Source organism: Monopterus albus, unplaced genomic scaffold, assembly GCF_001952655.1.
Source record: "Monopterus albus unplaced genomic scaffold, M_albus_1.0 scaffold10.1, whole genome shotgun sequence".
NCBI classification, from domain to species: Eukaryota; Metazoa; Chordata; class Actinopteri; order Synbranchiformes; family Synbranchidae; genus Monopterus; species Monopterus albus.
Window position 1 is genome coordinate 957,677 of NW_018127890.1, and position 22,221 is coordinate 979,897.

The following is a 22,221-nucleotide window of genomic DNA, read 5'->3' on the forward strand; positions in this document are numbered from 1 at the left end:
TGAGGCAGTATTAAATTTGTTCACAGAGTATGAACAAATTAAGGTAAGAAAATATTGATACAGAATATTGAATAAAATTGTGCATAAATTGTTTGTATACACGGTTTCAGCACAGAATTGTGTGTACACACTGTTTGTGGACGAGGCTTGGTGCTAGCAGCTAACTGGTGAACATACTCAAGCAGTTCGTAGATTAAGAATCAGATATTTTGGAGTTGGTGGAGACCAAAAACAGAGCTAAAAGAAAGTACTGTATATATTGGACCTGATGACCAGACACGTGACTCCAAATGGCAATAATGCTCTGTAACTGCTGGGTGTGTAAATAAGCAACTGCTTGCTGACAGGTTCACAAATTCAACTTAAAAGGTGAAGATATGTCAATATTGAGTCCCCAGGCAGTGAAAAAGGCCATTATTGCAGATTTAAAGCTACAGTAATGAGGGCAGCAAAATGAGAAAGGTGATGCTCATATTTTTGAATGAGAATTAGTTTGTCATTGGACTCTGAAGTTCTCCTTACAGCTGGGCTTTTAGCATCCTTCACTGTTTTCATTCTATAGTCCACAACTTTGCTGTTTTGGTTCACTCTGAGCACTGTCATCAGTGATGTTATTGGACACGACACCCTATTTTTAATAAAGAATGGAAAATGGTTTGGAAATCACAGGCACAATTGTTTGTGTTGCAGCAGTCACAGGTAAATTGCCTTTTGTTGCAATAATCACAATGATCACATTGACATGTTGAGGCCCATATGTATTTAGTCTGTTTAGCCAGTTTTTTTTTTATTACATATCAAATAAGACAAAATAAGATGGTACAGTTTTGAATCATTTAAGCGACTTATATTTTTTTTCCGTCTTCTTTGATCTGTACTTTATGAATTCCTTATAAAACGCATTCTTCTTTTTACATGCATTCTGTAATCCCTTACTCATCCACGGTTTCCCACTGTAATTCCTTTTGTTTTTATACTGCTTACGAGGACAGTTCCTGTCATATACGTCCTTAAATATATTTAAAAATTGTTCATATGCTTTGTCTAAGTCTTCCTCTTTGTAAACTGCTTTCCAGTCCTGCCCCCCTAATTCCTCCTTAATCCTCCTTACAGCTTGTTCATTAATTACCCTCCTATAGAATAGATTTGTTTTTGGCCTTTCTTTTCTAAAATGGCAGTCATAAACCAAAAATACAGGTAGATGATCACTAATATCATTTATAAGTAATCCACTTGTCATTTTGCTTTCAATATCATTGGTAAATATATTATCTATTAGTGTCGCATGCTGGGTTGTTATTCGACTTGGTTTTGTAATTTTTGGATATAGACTACATCTATATATTGTGTTAATAAACTCCTCAGTTCCTGTGTGCTTGTTAGGATTTAACAAATCTATATTGAAGTCACCACATATGAACATTAATTTATGACTTATTGTCAAGTAATTTTCTTCCATCTATATTTTAGAGGCAAATACAGTATGATTACTCTATTACATTTATCTGAAAGCTGTAGTTAGTAGTTACTTTTCAAATTAACATTTTGCATTAAAACCTTTTAGGATGAGCTTTTAAATGTTTTTAAATACAAAAATCTGTACAAAAATAGTTTATTTGTATCTTATGTCACAGGCAACATTAAGATAAATACAATAATGCTAATGCTTTGTACTTAGGTAAGCCTATAATGCAGATCTTCCCTTGTAACGGAGTATTTCTACACTGTGGTATTGCTACTTCTACTTGTGCAAAAAAAGCGGTATCAAAATTTTAGCCCAAAAGTAAGTTAAACGTTTAAGTAGAAATTATGCCCAGTCAAGGGAGGGCTGTAGTACATCTTCGTTTTGTCTATTCTGCCAGAAATATAGACGGCGAAGAAGAAGCGCATGGAGACTTTCTGGCTATGGAAATGGCGCTTTACTCTGTGGAAGACTGAAGTCAGAGGAAGTATTTGGTGTTTGTCAGTCATTTAACTGGCCCTGGAGGGCTGAACGCATGGGTTGCGCCTTGAAAAAGAGCGGATTATCACAGATGAAAGAAGGAATCGGAGGATTAGTGAAGGAACACAAAACATTCGTGGTGCCGATAAAGCAGTCAACATCCTCGGACAGGTAGTTAGTGTAACGTTAGCAGTAGCTAGCGGCACATTGCATCACGTTTTCCAGCGCAGTTGAGATGGGGCTAGGTTCACTGACCTAACTCCTGTATGTTGGCTAATTCCTCAAAAAGATTTATCTTAAGACTGGACGTGACTTGTCGCTGATAGACACTAGCGATGCAGTGGTGTTGCCAGTAGTTACAAGCTTTAGCCAGGTTCAGTATTGTTGCAGCTAAAGCTAAAGCTAGACCACAACCAGAGACCACAGACCTTTACCTAGCTACATTCTCAGGTTGTGGCTTTATAGACAAGACTCTTCGCTGACGTCCGATATGAGATTGCTACTGGCAAAATTCTGCCACTGGTTGTGAGTTGGTCCTGGAAAAATGAACATAAGTTAGCTACAATTGCTTGGTTAATATTAACGCCAGCAGTCGTTATATATTAGCAAGAGTAACGCCATGGTAGCAACTAGCCACCCTGGTTTTCCTTGTAAATAGTAATTCTCAAACGAATAAATAAAGTTTGTGTTTAGATGTTAATAACAGTCGTGGTTATTGTATATTACATTTGGTGTAATATAAATGTGATAATAGCAGATTTGTTTTGGCATAACTAATATTTGCTGTTCCTCAAGCCTTGTAGCTAGGCTAGCTAGCTCAACTTCAACGGTGAACTCGGATAAACTAATCCAGCGTGACCTTGCAAGCTAACTGGGTAGCCTACTAATGAAACTGAGGGAACTGTGTAAGGCAGCTTCCAGCCCTTATTTAACAGTAAATAATACCAGCATATTTTAACCTTTCTTCGCTGTTGTATGTGTGCAGCAGCACCGTGCATTACATTGCACCAAGAAAGCGATCAGTTGTTTGTTTACATTGTGTCAAGCTAACTCGGCGCTAACTGATGAAACTGATTTGTGTAGATGTTAACAATTTAGCCAGTTGATTGTTGTTTAATTATCTACAAAATCTTGTCTCATATACGGTTACCCTTGATAGCTATGCTGAGTTGTAACATGTTGTGAGAGTTAATGGTTTTACGGGTTGTCAGACAACCTTTGCAGATATTGACGCGTGAGCGCTAGATGTTGTATTTGGTGAAGCTAGATTTATTTTAACAACTTTGTTTACTGTTCTATAACCGTTGCTTGTGTCAGTAGCAGTGTAGCGTTGCTATTACGTGCACATATTGGACTCCTTTGACTTGTAATGCTCATAGTTTGTGTACATGTTCCATATCATGTCATGGCATGTGGCAGCGCAGTGACGGGCTTGTTGCGCGGGAGTTTACTTGAATTCACTGTTCTCCATTGTGGTCGCAGAGGGCAGTACTGTGTTCAGTTTGCACACCGTGAATCTGCCAGATTCGGTTTCAGATTGAGCTGGCCTTGAAAGCACCACTGTGAATACTGTATTATCTAGTTGGACCACTAGTGCAATAACTTGCCTGAGCAGTTACATACTCGGGTCAGTAATGGTCAAAACGACTGAATAGAAGTCAACACAAGGCAAAACATGGTCATAGAAACAGGTGTTAAACTTGTTATATAAACTGATTATATATTTTAAGATAAACAGGTAGGTTATTCCAAATTGTTGGGGCATGATTAGTATAAAGTTAGTAAATGTAAACTTATGAACCTATGTGGATCTCTTGACTGAAGATATATAACAAATATAATTAAAAAAAATGCACAAACAAAATTCAAAAAGTTACAACTAAACAAGTAATGACATTTGGTTTCACTGTGTAGTTAAGCTTTAGTAGGAATAATGCAGTATTGTTGTCTTCGGTCTATAAATGAAAAATGTATTAGGATTGTCTGGAAAGTGAATAAAAAAAAGAGGCCAGGGTTCTCTGACCAGTGGTTTCAGTTGTTTACTGTAGCAGTTGATCAGAACCCAGCTCCCATTTGCTAACGCATGCAGTAGTACAGTATATTATGTGTTATTGACTAGACAGCAAACCCAGTTGCAGCCACAGTTGTCAGCATATTTCTTGACAACTGATGCTGCAGCTGTGGTTTGAAAGAGGCATCTTTTGTACCCTAAAACCCAGACAGGCAGCAAAAGCCCAAAGTGGATTTACAGAATAGAAAGTGTTCAGAAAGGATGTTTCACTGGATGTTATTTACCAGGGCACAGTGATGTTGACAACATACAGTTTTTGACCACATAATTTTGCAGTATTTTGGGGGAATTTTTAAGAGTAACGGGGCTAAATGTTGCACTACTCTATGTTGTGATGTTTCCTATACAGTGAACAATGCATGACCTCACTGCCCAAGTCACCAGCAGCCTGCTGCCTTTCCCAGGAGTGACTATAGATGCTCTTGGGGAAGATGAAATCACTCTAGACTCTGTTCTTCATGGGAAGTTCACTGTTGGTAAGACTATTTTTACTGATCAGTGATTTCTATTCATGGATGTTTTCTTCCCTCCATTCTTAGTTGTGACAATGAATGAAATAGAAAGCATGTTGCCACATCTCCTCATGAGCAAAATAAATACTTTGACCTATTCGTATCGCTGGTCTTCAGCAAGTGTAATGCAGCTTATTCAGATTGAGCCCGGTTGAACTGACTTGTCCAGAAAAAGATATTCCACATTTTCATCCTGGAAAACTATTGGCTTGCTTTGGCATTATGTGTAGTATCATTAATCATGTTTTTGTGAGCTGCAACCTTTTTGAGGCTTACTGGGCATTTGGATCTTGTGGTTGATCCTCAGAGGTTATGGTCAAAATGGTCTTATACTTGTATAGCGCCTTTCTATGCTTTTACAGCACACTGGTGTCTTGCTCAAGGACACCTCGACATGTTGACTGGACAAGCCGGGAATCGAACCGCTAATCCTCCGGTTAGGAAACGACCCGCTCTACCTCCTGAGCCACAGCCGCCCCCAAAAGCCTTAAGATCTTTTCTTGATCACCGTGTATTAAAATGGATATTTCTAACATACACTTACAGTATTTATGTATTGACAGAAACCTACTCAAATTAAAGCCTCATACTTTAACACAGCATCCATTATTTTATTTAAAATTGAATGTGCTGAAGCACAGAGCCTACAATGACAATAAAGGCTTATCTCATCTCATCTTCACTATTTGTTTTCTGCCCTCTTGTTTTTGTCCTGAGTCTGGTGGACCTACTCTATGTTGAATGCTTGGTGATGACCCTAACTATAGATGATAATCTCCTAACCTTTCATTTCCTTGTCTGCGTGTGAAGGTCGTAGTGGCCTGGCTTGGCTTGCCTGCGGGCCCCATCTGGAGGTTGTCCATGCAGTGACAGGAGAACGGCTTTCTGCGTACTGCTTCAGTGGTGGAGGGGAGAACCCACCTACTGTCCTTGCTGCCAGGGATTTCAGCTGGCTCAAACGGTGAGAATCCTGTTTCACTATTTACCTCTTTATCTTCATCTGTTTATCTCTTTGATGTGGACTATAATTACTTACATTATTCACTACTATTCAAACGTGGCGAGTGGTAGCTGACTTCTATGAGAGTGATGTTTCTACATTTTGATACAAAGAAATATTTTTGAGTATATATTTAGAAATATCAATGTTAATGCCTTTACTGTTTCCTTTTGCTAGGTCAGGATTGCTGATTGGCTTGGAGGAAACAGAGGGCAGCATTCTGTGTCTTTATGACTTGGGACTGTCAAGGGTGGTCAAAGCTGTAGTCATACCAGGCAGAGTGAGTTGGCTGTGCACCAGGGTCTTCTTCACAAGCAAAAAATAGTCTACAAAATCAGTAAATACATTAACAAACAACAAATGGAGTTATTTCCTTTGAATTTAAATGCTAAACTCATGGATTAGTTAACCATTAGACTAAGGCAACATTTCTAGCACCAACAGATTAGTATTTTTTTTTTTTTAAACTTTAGAGAAACAAAACAGATTTAGCCAATCTGTGCATGCTACTAGTAAGTGTTCAAAAATGTCCTTTCTTGTCTTCGTTCATCCGTTTCTCTCATCTAGGTTACAGCCATTGAGCCGTTAGTTAGTTATGGCGGTGCAAGCACAGCCGTTAGTTAGTTAGGGCGGTGCAAGCACTTCAACACAGCCCCTCCACCAGAGTCTGCGATGGTTCTTTGGCATTGCTGCCGTAGTAACTGACCTTGGTCACGTTCTGCTTGTCGATCTCTGCCTCGATGACCTGTCCTGCAGCCAAAGTGAAGTGGAGGCTTCAGGTGAGGCACTTGCTTGAGCAAGGGTTGGGGCAGACCTACAGGTTCATTGTAGACCCCTGCCCCTTTAGTAAATTAATAAAGGGGCTCTGATCTTTATTTTTCTTCTCACAAACTCTTTTTTATCTGACTGTTCCCAGACCTGCAGGTAGTGACCAAATCTCCTGCAGAAATCCCCAGGCTTAGAGAAGCCAGCACCAGACAGGGCAGACATCTTTGTCTCCAGCTGAATGGGGCCAGTGGTGTTGGAGTCACAGCTCTACAGTACATCTCCAGGACCAACCAGCTGGCAGTGGGATTTTCTGATGGTCACTTACAGCTGTGGAACATGAAGGCTCTAAAGAAGGAGTGAGTATATTTCTTTTTACTTCCATATTCTGTGAAAGTGGGAAGGGTTGACATAGGAGTGTGGGTTAGACTAATGCTACAGAGTGTTTTGTTTTGTAATCAGCCCACTTTGCATTGTTACTGTATGTCATGTAGAGTATTTTTAAAATAGAAATGGTTCATTGTAGTAATACATGTTATTTTACTTGTGTTATTGTTGCTAATTGAAAATACAGTGAGACAAGATGAAAATAATTGTAAAAGTCTGTGCTTCCTTTGAATTCATAAGCAGCTATAATACAATGTAATTTTCTAGGACTTCTTAAATTGTTGGATTGTTCTTGCGTAGATACCACTCCCAGTTAGAGGGTGGCGGGGTGCCTGTGTATGCCTTCACCTTCCAGGAGCCAGAGAATGACCCCAGGAACTGCTGCTACCTCTGGGCTGTCCAGTCTTCTCAGGACCTGTAAGGCCTATGTATAACAAGTACTCCATCCAGGCCAAGTAGTTATGTGTTTGTTTTCCAAGCTCTTATTTTTCTTCTTCCTCCTCTCACTCCCACACAGTGAGGGAGATACAGTCAGCCTCCACCTGCTGCAGCTGGCCTTCAGTGAAAGGAAGTGTCTGTCTTCTGGGAAGATCCTCTATGAGGTCTGTGATGCATACAAGGTTTCAATAGTATTCTCTTTCAACTCGATTAATTGATCCTTTGTGATGGTGTCAACAACATTCTAGCAAATGTGCTACTTATTTCCCCCTAACTCTTTGTCTTTCTGTCACTCAGGGTCTGGAGTATTGTGAGGAGCGTTACAGTCAGGAGTTGGGTGGCACAGCTTTTCCTCTCAGGGCCCAGACCACCAACACCCGCCTGCTGAGCTGCCAAACCATTGAGAAGTTCAGACCCCATCCTGACAGGGATGACAGCATGAATGAAGGTTAGCCTGCTTTCCATGAAACTACCTGGGGATGGCAGGAGTATGTTGAGAGCTCATTTGCAGTCTCTAAACATTTTTTAATCAAACTTGAATGCTTTGTGTTTTGACATCTTCAGTTTTGTCATAGTAGAGAATTGGTAACTTAAAACAGCAATAGCAGTGTGATTAAAACTGCTGCGAAATGTCACACAGTCCCACTTTTTTCCACTCTTTTCTGTGCTGTATGTACTGGCCCTTATATTTCTTACTTTCCTTTGTGTTCTTAACCATTTTACTCGCTCTGCTTCTCATTTTCAGCTGCATCTCCGGACACCAGTGTGTCTGTTTTCACCTGGCAAGTCAAGGCCTATGGTCAGGGAACCCCATCTACCTACATTGGAGTTTTTGACATCAACCGTTGGTACCATGCACAAATGCCAGACTCTTTAAGGTACAGTGGTGGATGAATTTGCAATTGTGCAAGAGAATTTTTGCATTCTTAACTGGAAAATAATTTTCTGGATTGGATTTGGATAAGTAATTATACAGAAGAGCAAAATAAAGGAATACATTAGACATGGGACTGCAGTTAGAATAAGTTTGCTTGCACAAAATGTAGCCTACTGTAAATAATTGGTTTGTGACAGACAAGACCTTTATAACAATACAATAATCTCACATACAGTAGGCCCATGAAAATTAAAATGGGCTTGTTCATCTGATATTAATTGAAATACAGACCTCGTGTCCTCTTGTCATCCTGGGGCTGTTGCTGAATTTACTTTGCCCTTGTGTGGTGTTGTCAGAATGGGGGAATCGCTGGCAAACTGTCCCTACTTGGCAGTCTGGTCTCTGGATCCAGTGGTGCAGATGGTGTCTCCACATATCATGCTGGATGTGGTGGTACATGAGCGCAGCCTGAGCAGGGGCCTGCCCTTCACCTGCCCCCCACCAGAACAGTACTTTAACCCCACAACATACAACTTTGGTAGGTGTCAACATTTCATGTGCTACAGTGTTATGTGATTATAAAGAGAGACAGTAAATACATAATGTAGAATAATCTGTTCTTATGCAGATATCCCTGGGTTTCCAGTTGATATATATAATTTTACTAAAGGCTGATAGACTGTGTTTATATACAACAGATGCTACCTGCTTGCTCAACTCTGGAGTTGTGCACTTAACCTGCTCTGGGTATCAGAAAGAGGTACGTTTCATCATGAATTTTATTGCATTTAATCAAAATGCCAGTTGAAAGAAGTGGATATGTGACAATATACAAATGGAAAGGTTTTAACCATTTCAAAGAACCTTTCTTCTGTGTTACTGGGACATGGTTTTTCCTTGTGTGTCCGTGATGTTTATTGCTAAGGCTACACAGCAGACATTGTTTAGGTAGGATTGAAATATATGTAAATATGATTTGAGTGGAAAATGAGCTTATTTTACATCTCACCTCTGTCATTATAACCAGACCCTGAGCTTTTTAAAGAAGGCGGCTCCTTGCTCCAGTGATGTCATCTCCACTAGCTACTCTCGCTGCCTCATGTCTGGCCTACTCTCATCTCGCCTGGCTGATACCCAGGCCTCCAGCCTCTCTCAGGTACACAAGCCCCCCATTCTCGATGCTATTGGACTTTCTCTTTTAGTTCACATTAAAGGAAATCTTTCAAGTGACAAAAAAACCAACAGAATTAAATATGTATTCTGAAGATTTTATAGTAATGTGGACTTGTAACTTCATGTTGGCCTTCAGGAGGAGCAGCTGGATGCCATCTTGTCCACAGCAGTGGAGACCAGCTCCTTGGGACTGATCACTGGCTGTATCAAGCAGTGGACTGCAGAAGGTGAGGAGTCAAACTACTCACTCCAAACTCACTGCTTGGATGCCAGTGAGTCAAGTCAAGAATCGTTATTGTCATTATGCATAGCACAACAAAGATTTTTCCGGCAGCTCTCTGCTTAAAAGACACATTATTTACATAAAACAAAATTGTATAAGTCAATATAAAACAATGAGCAAATAAAAAGGGATGTATGGGACCTAATCAGGTCAGCAGCATGTTAGCAGCAAAAGAGTGTAGTAACATTGTAAGGTGCAGCTCAGTGCAAATCTGTCTTTAGCAGGAGGTGTGAGCATGGGTGTGTGTCTGCAGGAGGTCCAGTGTTCTGTATGTGTCTGTCCATAGGGGGGAGGTTGTGTGTGTAACTAGGGGTTTGGGGGGTGGGGTGGTGATTGATTTTACAGCTCTGGGGAAGAAGCTGTGAAATCAGTAGGCATGTGAGTAGGTGGTGATGACATCTTCTGAGTGTTGGTCTTTCTGTCATCATGTTATGCTATAATATTTTACATTTGTAAAAGGCCATAGTCACCAGCGCTGCAGGTACCACAAATTCTTCAAATTCTGTCCTTCAACAGAACAACCAGGCTCTGCTCTGAACCTCCGCTACATCCTGGATTGGGCCTGGAACAAAGTAGTCCAGACCAAGGAGGAACTGGATGGCATCTGTATGTTTGTTTATTTATTTATTTAAATCAACGGACACTCTGAATCACGTAGACTATTGTATAGACAGAACACACGCCTCATTTATAATGGCTGCATGTTCACAAAATTGCGCTTGAAACATGGGTGCTCCACTTTCCATAGAAATTAGGGATTTACAAAAACAAACTTGACATGAGAATGTGTGTGCCTGTATAGACACTCAGCCATGTGTATGTACATTTGGGGGACTGTAGAAACTGGCAACACAGATGGCGAAGCAGTGAACTGAAGCCAGATTTTATATAGAAACTGGCAACACAGATGGTGAAGCAGTGAACTGAAGCCAGATTTTATATTAATCCTTCTCACAGGTTTAATTTGCCTTCATATCAATTCACCATTCACATATCCACAATGTGAAACATATTCACTCAGCTTTTCTGTGATGTGTGTACATAAACATTTGGTTTAGATCTTACACACAGTTTCATAATGAGGCACCAGGAGTGGTTTTTTTATGTTGCCATTTTAATGATCCAAAAAATGTTAATTGATGTCATTTATAAAGATTGTACTTTATTGTGACCATAATCACCTTTATTTGGCCAAGTAAGCAATTTGTTTCTGGTACAGAACCAATGAAAATATACAAACTGATGCATGCAGAACATGCCTACTGAACTCATCTGATAGATCAGATGAGTTCAATGTGCAAAGGAAATTTACCTTTCAGGCTGTATTATTTATCTTATCAAGAACAGGAACAGGTTACATTGCTAATTTGCTGTTAGTGATATAAATTCCTTTTGAACACCCAAAGAAGATTTTTGTTCAGTGTATCTGTTGTTTTTTTTCCCAAGGTGCACCGCTCTTTGACAGCTCATCCAACTTCACAGACCCTCAGACCTCGCAGCTGCTGCAGCACAGCCAGAGGCTGCTCAGTAACCTCAGTACCATCTTCCAGTGTCTGTTCAGTGAAGCTCAGGAGCTCACACAGAAAGGTGTAGTTTCCACACAGACTCAGCCACATGCACAGTACAAGTCTTAAATTTCCCTGTGACAACAGTGGAACCTGTTCAGCTAGCACACATCCACCGCTGTTTAATTCCCATTTGTACTAAACTGTTAACAAACACTCTTACCAGGGTCTTTTCTTTTTCTGTCTTGAGTTTTGATGTCAGTAAAACAATGACTATTCCCTCACAGCTTCATGGCTTGATACACTTTGAGTTATAATGCATTGACCTTTGATTAGCTTTGTCTAGCAACTGAGAAACTGCTGTTGTTTTGAATTGTTTGCAGCCACTGAAAGGCTCTGGTTTTATTTTGTTTTACAGGCCTGGTGGGTCTGATGAACAAGAACATGGTCTCCAGTCTGATTTCTAAATACGCACAGGTGGTCCTCTGGTTCTGTCGCACCGGCTTACTGCCTGAGAGCTCAGGTACTGTGATGCTGGCACAAACACGATTGACACAGAAGTTCATCAGAAGGAAACCGTCCCAGTAATATCATAGAACACAGTTTCTCAGTCAGTGCTAAAACAATATGATGGCAGGATTATTACCACAGTAACAAAATAGAAATGACAGAAAATATTATTTAACTGCAGAGTGGGACAGTGTGACTAAATCCAGATGTGGTAAAACGCTTGCATATTACTGTATTAAGATTTCGCACTTTTAATGCTGGGTTGAACTTCCTTCCCCATCAGATGATGACGCTCTCCAGATCTCCAGGCCTTTCTACACCCACTCGGTCATTAGCAACTATTATACTATACGCAGAGAGGAGCTCAGCAGGCTGGCCAAGTGAGTGGTCTTTGCCAAAAAGTAATAAAATGTTCATTTCAGTTTTTTGGAGTTTTTTTTTTTTTTTTTTTTTTTGTAACATTATACCAGTAGAGGGACCCTAAAGTCACTAGTGTAGCACTCCTTGATTTGTCTAAAGCTGACACTCTTCTACTGTCTTCTCAGGGGCAAGTGGTGTGCAGACTGTCTGATGATTGACGGTTTGGTTGGCCAGTGTGGAGAATGCTTGACCAACCTGTGGAAAAGGGATGATGGTGGGACAGGCCAGTACCCACCACCTACACTGCATGTAAGTTTTTAAACTTAGATATTTCAAATTTCATTTCTGTTCTTCAGTTTATGTCAAACTGAGTTTAGATCTGCTGTTACAACATTGTAAAGAAGTACATGTATTTTTGATCCATAGGCCTTGCTTGACATTTATCTGCTGGACAACATTGATGAAGCTGCCAAACATGCAATTGTATCCTTCATCCTCAGTCACCTTCAGTATTTTTATGAGTTCTCATGTCACTATGTCAACTGTTAATCTGCATGTTTAGAAGATGTGTGACTTTTATTTTACTCTTATTTTTACTTTTTGCAGCTATCATTGTGAATACACTGTTAAGAAGGGGCAATGAAAAGAAACACATTTATATATGAAATAATTAATATAACTGCTTTTTCAGTGATTTTATCATGGAAAAGCAAATTGTTAGATTCCAGTTTTTGTAACTATTTGTTTATGTTCCATTTCTACATCAGGCGTGCTTTACTGTGAGTTGTATTAGTACAGTTTTGATACTTTGTAAAACATTAGAAGATATATTGAAATGTATACACAGTGTTTATTGTTAGGTCAGTTACTTTACTATTTACTATTCCATAGTAATAATTGTAAATGTGAATTTTTCTATTGTAATAGGAACTCAAACTCTTCCAGGGAAATACTCCATTAAGCCTACTGCTTGTATGAGCCTTGACCTGTTGTCCCAGGTAATTTACCTGTTGCTGGATGTCATATACTCATTTTCCAACAAGGAGGGAGCATCAGTGGAGTCTTTCCCCACAGCTTTTGCTATCCCTGTCGGACTAGTCAAACTAGTCCAAGGTCTCTGGCTGCTGGACCATCATGACCACCAGGTAAACATTGATTGTTACATTTGGCTTAGTTTTTAGTTTCCAAAAGAAAAACATGTGGACATGGAGAGACTAGGCTGTACAAGGCAAGAGTGTTGCTATAGGCCAGTGGAACATCACTATGTGCACTTTACTATCAATATCTATAGTGGAAAACAATTCTTTTAAATAGCTATTAGAGCCTCTTGTGACTGGTTTTATATCATACTATTCTTCAAGGGTTTAGCTCTTATTAAACATTATTTCATATTTCTTTGACCTGATCAGAGTTCATTTGAGCTGCTCTTGCATCCAGCTGCCTCACACTGTCAGTTTGAGTGGCAGCATGAGCGTGTCCTGCAAGCACTCATGTGCCAGGGCCAGCACTCAGTGGCACTACGGTATTTCCATGTTATGAAGCCCCCGATTTCCTCCACCTCCCAGGCCAAACTCTGCATGTCTGTACTGCTGCACAACAGGTAAGAGCAAAGGGAGAGCACTCTGTACACCTCCATACACTCAGTAAAACAATGCTGGCGTTTTGTAACCGCTGTAGAGAGCTTTTTGTTTCAGAAAACAAGCACGATGGCAGTCTTATTTGCAGCCCCTTTGTTTTATCTTGTGTTTTTGACCAGCCAGTGTCCCCTTTTTCTAGGTGTCTCATAGAAGCGTGGTCCTTACTTCGGCAGCACTCTAATCACCTCAGCATGGGCGAGCTGCTGGGCTTCCTGTACGAGAGCTGCCAGGAGCTGGGCCTTATCACGGAGCTGCTCAAACTGCCCCTTGGCCTATATGAACAGGTAGGAGAGAAATGATGATTGAATTGCTGCATTTTTTTTTTACCAAAACTTTTCACTATTCTGCTTATTGATCAGTCCTCCTTTATGTCAAGGAATGGTAATGTTGATGCCTAAAACGCTTGTTCATGGGTTTGTGTTTCAGGAATGTTTGGAGAAATTTCTCCAGGGTACAGGTGGTCTCCAGAACAGAGAACTGTTGATGGTTCATTACCTGCAGCAGGCCAACTATATACCTGCCCTGCAGCTCAACCACAGCCTCAAAATGAACCTGGTGGTATGTTTGACTAACATACAAAGCATTACACTAATTGTCACAGCAGCATCTTGATGGACAGTATGTGAAATGTATATAAAACGTTCAGAATTCTGCCACCATGTGATTATGTAGAGAGACGTATCGAGTCCCATCAAGTTTACAACCCCATCATTTTGCATCTGTGTTCCTAGAACGAGCGGGACCCAAAGCTTAAAGAGCGATCCAACACCAGGAACTCGATATTGGATCAGTACGGGAAAGTTTTGCCTAAAGTCCAGAGAAAAATGGCAATAGAGAGAGCCAAGCCCTACCAGCACCCCACCACCATCCACAGAGAAGGTAAGGAGGTGCTCTGCTTGAATTAATTCCATCTTTTATATTTACAAAAAAAGTTTAAAGTGTGAAAAAGTATCAAACTGTTAATGGAAACTTTTCAAACCACTGTGCTCCAGTTTCTCGGCCACAGCCACTGTCAACTATCACCAAGCGCTCCACGAGTGAGAGGGTGATGTCCAGGGCTGGATTTATCAACAATGTCCTGACCAAGATTGGGGAGGTGTGGTTAGGGAAAGCAGCTACACAACAGTCCTCCCCAGCCAGGAGGTTAGAATAAAATATCCTCATTGCATCTCAAAAGTAATGGCTTTTATCATTCAGTTTTATTTATCTATTTCAATTTCTGCCAGTCCCAAAACAACAGATATTCAGAGCCCCACCCCCGGTCCCTCCTCGTTGGCCCTTCCTGATCCTTTCCTGGGAACTCCTATCACCATGACATCCAAACGAAAGTCAAGGTACTTTAATAAATACTTTGATCTTTGTTCATTGTTATATAGGTGTTGCCTTTAAAATTGTTTCTCAACCAGGAATGGGGGAACTGATTCTAAAATAATTACATGAGAGCAAGGCACCTCTTAAAGGGTGAAAGTCCATGATTACATTTGGAGAAACCTCATGGTAAGAAACTCTTTGCTAAGCCATATTATGGGACAGGGAAATGGGATTTATATCCCGTACATTATATGTTTAAGGTGATCACAATGTTTGACATAGCAGCACGTACATCTTAGTATTGTGTACACTCTCAGTGCAATGTTGGTATTCATATTCCAACAAAGCTACAACAGAGTTTTGTTAAGACAGCATTTTAAATGTATATGTGCTCTTTCTTCTTTCTCTTCAATGTGACCCAGGCTGATGGACTTAGTGGTTCACCCCTTGTGTCAGAGTCCTCGGCCTCTCCTCAGCCCCCGCCGCCCTCCCAGCTCGTGGGTTTCTCCAAAGGCCATCAGCAAGGCCCCAGAACTCAGTCTGCTGCAAACACCACAAGTTGTCAAGGTGACTAAACAAATGTGCATATGTAAATTTCATATAAAACAGGCCTTTTCAGGGATCCAACACTCATCTTTTCTGCAGCAAGTAAATGAAGCCTTGAAACAATTCCTACTTTTGTTGATGGCTTAGAACAACAAATTCTTTCTGTACAAAGGCAGTGTTGGAAAAGACTTACTACACCCTTTAAGGCATTATGTGGAAAAAGGCCATTAGAAAATGAAGTCATAGTTTTTCAGGGTTTTATCCTATGGCGGGATAATGACACAAAAAACACCTCCAGCCTTGTTATTTTGTTACCTATACTCCTCATGTGTGTCTCCTCTCAGCGAGCTCGAGCCTTGGCTACTTCTGGCCCTGTGTTCTCAGGGTTCACGCCACAGTCCATTCTGCGCAGCAGCCTGAGGCCCACACCTGTCGCCACCCCTTCTGTTTCTCCAGGGCGCTCCATCACCCCGCCGCTCCGCAGCAAAGAGAGCCGCATCACCTTCACCAAAGAGACAGAATCTCCTGAATCAGACAAGGGCATCCAATGGACCAACGGAGTAAGACCTAACACTAGATTGGAGGGGTGCGCTGACTCTTAAGAAGCCACCTCACAAACAAACCAGACCCTCCTTTGACTCACTGTTGCATTCTGCATGGTAGCAGTTCATTAGATGATTGAGCCTGTTATCTTAATAGAAGTGTAGTTGCTACTAGGTAGTTTTTCATTGCTTTTTTGCGTTGGATGATTGACTAATGCAGTTTGTCATGTACAATAACCTACTGGGAGGTTTGATTTTCTCTTGATAAAATGTGTCTTCCAACCTCTCTAGGTGGCAGCAGACAGTGAGATTAGCTTGCTGACCAGAGGCTCCACTCTCTTTAAGTCAACACGTAAGACCTGGTCCTCACAGCCCACCGAGGAAGAAGAGGAAGGAGAGCAACCTCGTGTAAAGTTCTTGCCTCCAGAAGGGGGTATTCTCCCCCCAGAGCTGAGATGCTCTGAGAGTGAGTCATCCTCCATCCATGAAGTCGCTACAGAAACCAGGCTGTCAGATGCAACAGTAGCACATCTTAATCTGAGCTTTGACACCAGTCAGACACCTGTTCGGTCAGCAGACGTCACCCTAGAGTACTATGATGCACTGCTGTCAGTAGACCAGGAAGGAGAGGAGGGGCACACAGCTAGAGAGAAAGATGAGGAAGAGGTACCACTGAACATCAAAGGCCTAAATGAAAAGGAAGAACCAAAGGAAGAGCCCTCACCAGCCACTGAGCAGACCCCTGTTCTGACATCAGAGCATAGAGAGAAGGACGTAGAGGTGAAGGAAGATGAAACATTTGAAGACGTGGTGGAGATTGGTGTTCAAAAGGAGGCTAACAAAGAGGATGAACAGGATTTTGAGTCAAGTAGCAAACAAGAAGATGTCACAGCTTTCAGCCAAGAAGGGAGAATTGGTAACAGTCCAGGTAATTCAGTTTTAGGATTTGTCTGTTTGTTTCTCTGTGACTTATAATTAGGAGTGTGTTGCTTGACACCAACACTGCAAGGCAGCAAAATACAAAGACATGCTATACTTTGAAAGTTCAATATTCAGAAATAAAAGGTGTTGAGAATATTCATGTGACACATTTTGTATGTTGCTAGTTTGTAACCAGGTGACTGAGAGCATGAACTCTGGTACTGAGGTTGAATCTCACGATCAACTTATAAAAGCCAACAAAGAGGACAACCAATCGAAGGCCACTAAATCCACAGACTTCACTGAGCATCTGAAACCATCTGGAGCCAGTGAACCCAAGAATGAACCAGAAGATGACTTGGAACAATCAACGGGTCTGTCTTTGATGCATTTATACTGTAAAAAAAAGTTACAACATATTGCCACCTCATATTAGACAAGAGTCAGAGTCAGAATCAGCTTTATTGGCCAGATGTGTTGGACACACGAGGAATGTGACTCCAGTACAGTGGCTCTCAGTGTGTATGTACAATGTTCTTCTGTAAAAGCAACGAGTAGACAAGTAAACAAGACAAGGCTGAGAGAACAAAAAAAAGTGTGCATAAAAATAAAGTACTTATAAATATGTACACACACAGTTTAGATGCAGTTTTCCAGATAGATATATACAAAGTATATTTCCAAGATATTGCTCTGAGGGTTGTTGTCCTGTTATACAGTTATGGGTTAACTTTTCTTCAGTGTGACTGTTTAAACTCCTCCCCAGAGGGGAGCAAGACGTGTTATTCAACATAATCACAAACTGGGATGAAATAATAAAGCTTAATTGTATATTCAAAAATGTAATGCTTGACCTCATACTAACATTCAGGCTCTTTTATTGATTTTATCAAAATCTCTGGAGCATGTGAAATGGTAGAGGGGGTGGGTTCCAGTTTCCTTTTCTGTGTTATTTGCAGTAATGGATTCACATGCTGTTGTTAGTGGTTTGGTTACTGTTACGTGTATGTGGAAAACTGTGATTTGTTTTTGCATTGTTTACCAGCAGATCTGACAGAGTTTGTGCAGCAACATCTGTTTGGCGCTGATCTGTCTCCTGCACTCTCCCGCTCAGGAATCCACAATGCATCAGGGACTCAGATATCATTCACCAGGTATGTAGCCTTTTTGGTAAATGACAGTTTAGTTTGAAATTAGAAACTCTTCTGTGTTTTCGGACTGGAGGGATTGTTTCATAGTTCCTAGAACTGTTAGAGGAACTATCCCCTTTTGTGTGTCCACACTGCAGGAACTGAAGGCGATCATAGTTCTTAGAATGCCATTTTGAGGGACTTTTTTTAGCTCATACCTCAGGGTAGACACTATGCCGGCACAACAGGAACCATGTGTTACACAAGAGTACACTGATTGGTAAAACACTGAACCAGCAGAGCAGCAGCAACTGCAAAACAAAAACAAAAAACTTATCTCCTGGAGGGTCAGTGTGGTCTTTGGCAAAGCTCCGGTCTGCTGCAATGTTGTTTTTGGAGAGCGATGGCGTCCCCCGTGCTGCCCTGCCATGGATACCATGTCTGTTCAGTATTTTTCTTATGGTTGACTAATGAACACAGATGTTAACCAACTCCAATGAATCCTTCAAGTCTTTAGCTGTTAGCTTGGGGGTCTTCTATACCTCACTGAGCGTTGTGCCTTTGGACTGATCTTGGCTAGGTGCCAATATTGTCTTAATATTTGTGATCACATTTCAGGACCAATTTATCCAGAAAACCAGGAAATTGCAAACAGTGGCATTACTTTATCTTGTGACTGTAGTTCTCAGGGGAGCTCCCCAGTCGAAATGGTCCCTAGAACTGTGTGGTCCAAAGCACCAACTGTTTTGTCCCCCTATTTTTCTTTAACCAGTGTTTACACTTTGTCTGATGGTGATTTTCTTTGTGGCAAGGTAAACAATATCTGTTGCACTCATTTGTCCTAGTGAGTTACCAGGTCAAGGTGAAGAGGAGCAGGCAGCTGCTGAGGCTCCCCCCATGTTCACCAGCCAAACATGTGCCACCTCAGTGACTTCCTCAGAATCAACCAGCACAGACACCACCTGTGAGGCGCACACTAACACTGGCACTTTTAATGTTGCAGTGAAGATTTACTCTCCCACATGTTCTCACACATCTGTACATTTCTCCTTTGTTTTGACCTTTTAGCTGTTGTGAGCGTAAATGATAGTGAAGACCTTTCTAGCCCTATGTCTGAGGATGAAGGGGAAGAAGAAGATGAGGAGTCATCGTCATCGTCGTCGTCATCAGATCAAGCTGAGGAAGCAGCAGAAGAAGAGGAGGAGGACTCTGGTAGTGAGGTGGAGATCATTGAGGAGGTCCAGGGTAATGGGAAGCTGCCACCCCTCCAACCCAGTTCAGTCTTTGAACAAGGACACACACACTTCCTGCCAAGTATGTCAGAGCAAGAGGCGGCTGTGTTTTCTCTGATCCAACCTGATGCAGAGATGAAGGTAATCAACATGTAGCCGGAACAGCTGGTTGATTATTAATGTTTTAAGCCTGTTGGTGCTGTAGGTGTAAGACTATAGATCAGTAAAACGACATCTGAAGATGTCACCTTGCGCTCTGGAAAGTTGAGCTAGGCATTTTCACCATTTTCTGGATTTTTGTAGATTAAATGAATAATCAGTTATTCACAAAAAAGATTTTTCTTCACAGATCGTAGATGATGTCATGGAGGGTGAGGTGGTGATGGTGAGACTTGGCGCAGATGAAGGAGGGATGATTGCGGATGAGAATAATAAGCAAGGATCTTCATACATGGAGCTGAAACCCTCTACCACTCTCCTGGTTCCCATGGAGCTGGTGGGGGGACAACAGGGCCTGGTTGATGGAGCCCAGCTGGGTCTTCCTGAGCTTCATCCACCTGTTGTGCCAACTGACCCAGGAACTGAAACTCACAGCAGCTTCTCTCTGATGCTGGATATGGAGGATGGTGGGGATAAAGAGGGACACTCTCTCCCTATAGAGAATGCTCTGCAGTCCTCCTTTCTTTCTGTCCAGTCTCCAGTAGAGGTGGCCAGTGCTGAACTTGTGGGCAACCCTGAGGTTATTCTTTTGGGTACAGTTGATCAGAATCTTGCACATTTCGGAGAAGCCTCACACGAGGACCAGAGGAACAAGATGGAGAACATGGCTGGTATTGAAGTGGACGGACTGACAGAATCAGAGCCTGTAAAACATCAAACTGACCTACAAACTGAAAACACTGGGGCAAACCAGGAGATAGAAGATGTAGAGTTAATCATGTTCCCTGCAGCTCCTGAGCTTGCAGCTCCTGAGCCTGCAGCTCCTGACCAAAGTCCTGTGGGAGAACTCCAAGCAGATGTGGATTACAAAGACTCTGTGGCAAAAAAGGATGCTGCCGAAGAGGAGACAGGGGAGGTAGAGGTCAAACTAGCATCTGCTAGGGACCAGAATGGGCCTGTTATAGATACAGAGATTGCCCTGAGTGCAGAGACTGCTGTGGGCATGCAGCAGGAAGATGACAGAGCCTTAGAGAGAGAAGAAGATAACACAGAAGAAATTGCAAAAGAGAATGAAATGAAAAGGGTAACTAGGGCAAGGCTGAGAAAAGATAAAAATGATGTCAACACATACAGCCAGCCAGAGGAACAGTGTGTTTCAGAGACCCAGACTTCTCAGAGGCAGAAGGCTCCTTCCACCCCAAACCGGAGGCCCACGAGGGGGAGGAGGACTGTTACTTTTGTCTCTCCTGTCCTGGAAGAAGCACAGGAGTCAGAGGAGGAAAGGAGAGTAGAGGACATGGAGATGAGCACTCTGGTCCCTGCCTCACCTAGTCGTACACTTAGAAGAACTAGACAGGTGGAAGAAACCAAAGTCCAAGCCAGCACACCTCGAAGAAGTACTCGCAAAGCACAGCCAGGGTCTCCGAAAGATGAGCGTGAAGAGGGAGTGGCCACAGGTGCATCCTCCTCCAAGGCCTCTTCTCCAGCCAGGCGACGGGTTTCCCAGAGGGCCACTTCAACAAGGCCACGCCAGAGGAGTCAAAGTGGCAGTGACGAGGTGTCTACAGCCACAGAGGCTAAGAAGGAGGAGGACCACGTGGACAAGGTCACTGATACAAAATCGGTTCGACAGACAAGCTCTAAATGCAGCACCACTCAGGGAAACCCTCCAAGGAGGTCCACCCGAAGGATACTGAATAACACTAAGGTGGAATCAGCACCACTGGGGCTTTTAAATAAGGAGAAAGAAGAGGAAGAAACCTCTTCTCCTCCTGTCAATTACAGCTCCGGGAAGGCGAAGTCAGAAGCATCAGAGATACAGCCAGCCCAGCTGGACGGGGTGGAGAACACAAAACGGCACCTTCATAGCCCTGGCAGGATGACGCGGCAGTCCAACCACATGGTTTACCCACAGGTAAAAAAAATAGCTTTTTAAAATATTGATGTTAAATAAGCTTCAAGCTGTTGTAGAAAACAAACATTTCTCATTTACAAACCAACTTTGGTTTGACATTAAGCTGTCAAGTGCCTTATCTTCATCATGTTTGAGAGTTAACATTTCAGAAAGGGCGTTTAGCTTTCACCTCATAATATCATTGTGATAGTTAACTCATCAGTCTGAGAGTTAACATTTCAGAAAGGGCTTTTAGCTTTCACCTCATAATATCATTGTCATTTTTGCCCGTTATTTTCATGCATGGATTATACTTTATTCCATACTACATGTTGGAAAAACCTGATCTATGCATTCTTGATCACTGACGTCCAGGTGGAACTGGTTCCCGTGTCACTCCCTCAGAGCGCACGGAAGACGAGAGGAAAGATGGTTACTGAAAATGTAAAAGACAGTGAGCCTGAGCTTAACAGCAACGCTAGTCACACCGACTCCCGTCGACCGACTAGGAGCAAACTCTGGGACCACCCAGAGGAAGAGCTTCCCCTTCTGGACTCTCCGTTGGAGGTGGATTCTGAAACCCCCGTTGCAGACGCCCTCATCAAGAGACTCAAGGATGAGGAAGAGAAGCAGGAAGGTATGTGTGCAGTCTTGTTTGGACTGAAAATAGGACTGTGTTTAATAAAAAGGATAAATGAAGATTGATGTTTATCTCCTGAGTCCTGGGATCAGAGGGGTGTGGAAGGGAACTGATATACACAGGAGCTTAATGTAAGTCTTCAGTGTCATCCTGAAAGCCCACGCTAGTAGAGCAGAAAGCAAAACCGCAGTTCTCTCATTTATTGATCAGGAACCAGTGTGCTCATATTTGTAACACTATTTACCTGACTATTTATTTATTTACCCTGAACTACAGGGGGTGTAGTTGTGTCAAAGATGGTGAGAACCAGCAGAAGGAATGTGAAGCCACCAGCAGAGCAGGCGCTCCCACTGCCGCCTGCAGATGACAGCCAGGTCCACGACCAC

General features: G+C 42.0%; 1 protein-coding gene across 1 annotated transcript in view; it reads left to right on the forward strand.

Moving 5' to 3' along the window:
- Positions 1 to 1,843: 1,843 nt before the first annotated feature.
- The window catches only part of ahctf1 (AT hook containing transcription factor 1), a 23,552-nt gene continuing 3,174 nt past the window's right edge, over positions 1,844 to 22,221 (forward strand). Inside the window, exons 1-38 of the mRNA XM_020589844.1 lie at positions 1,844 to 2,113; positions 4,363 to 4,489; positions 5,336 to 5,486; positions 5,703 to 5,805; positions 6,093 to 6,122; positions 6,154 to 6,304; positions 6,442 to 6,649; positions 6,978 to 7,094; positions 7,195 to 7,279; positions 7,413 to 7,563; positions 7,861 to 7,993; positions 8,349 to 8,530; positions 8,691 to 8,752; positions 9,020 to 9,148; positions 9,302 to 9,392; positions 9,965 to 10,054; positions 10,895 to 11,035; positions 11,372 to 11,476; positions 11,747 to 11,843; positions 12,009 to 12,132; positions 12,250 to 12,306; positions 12,822 to 12,968; positions 13,233 to 13,423; positions 13,600 to 13,744; positions 13,887 to 14,018; positions 14,192 to 14,339; positions 14,453 to 14,603; positions 14,687 to 14,794; positions 15,194 to 15,338; positions 15,662 to 15,877; positions 16,151 to 16,787; positions 16,966 to 17,154; positions 17,826 to 17,934; positions 18,756 to 18,874; positions 18,979 to 19,283; positions 19,492 to 21,216; positions 21,571 to 21,832; positions 22,112 to 22,209. Of these exons, the coding sequence (XP_020445500.1) occupies positions 4,369 to 4,489; positions 5,336 to 5,486; positions 5,703 to 5,805; positions 6,093 to 6,122; positions 6,154 to 6,304; positions 6,442 to 6,649; positions 6,978 to 7,094; positions 7,195 to 7,279; positions 7,413 to 7,563; positions 7,861 to 7,993; positions 8,349 to 8,530; positions 8,691 to 8,752; positions 9,020 to 9,148; positions 9,302 to 9,392; positions 9,965 to 10,054; positions 10,895 to 11,035; positions 11,372 to 11,476; positions 11,747 to 11,843; positions 12,009 to 12,132; positions 12,250 to 12,306; positions 12,822 to 12,968; positions 13,233 to 13,423; positions 13,600 to 13,744; positions 13,887 to 14,018; positions 14,192 to 14,339; positions 14,453 to 14,603; positions 14,687 to 14,794; positions 15,194 to 15,338; positions 15,662 to 15,877; positions 16,151 to 16,787; positions 16,966 to 17,154; positions 17,826 to 17,934; positions 18,756 to 18,874; positions 18,979 to 19,283; positions 19,492 to 21,216; positions 21,571 to 21,832; positions 22,112 to 22,209 (7,155 nt within the window). The 5' untranslated portion in view covers positions 1,844 to 2,113; positions 4,363 to 4,368. The remainder of the gene's footprint in view (positions 2,114 to 4,362; positions 4,490 to 5,335; positions 5,487 to 5,702; positions 5,806 to 6,092; positions 6,123 to 6,153; positions 6,305 to 6,441; positions 6,650 to 6,977; positions 7,095 to 7,194; positions 7,280 to 7,412; positions 7,564 to 7,860; positions 7,994 to 8,348; positions 8,531 to 8,690; positions 8,753 to 9,019; positions 9,149 to 9,301; positions 9,393 to 9,964; positions 10,055 to 10,894; positions 11,036 to 11,371; positions 11,477 to 11,746; positions 11,844 to 12,008; positions 12,133 to 12,249; positions 12,307 to 12,821; positions 12,969 to 13,232; positions 13,424 to 13,599; positions 13,745 to 13,886; positions 14,019 to 14,191; positions 14,340 to 14,452; positions 14,604 to 14,686; positions 14,795 to 15,193; positions 15,339 to 15,661; positions 15,878 to 16,150; positions 16,788 to 16,965; positions 17,155 to 17,825; positions 17,935 to 18,755; positions 18,875 to 18,978; positions 19,284 to 19,491; positions 21,217 to 21,570; positions 21,833 to 22,111; positions 22,210 to 22,221) is intronic.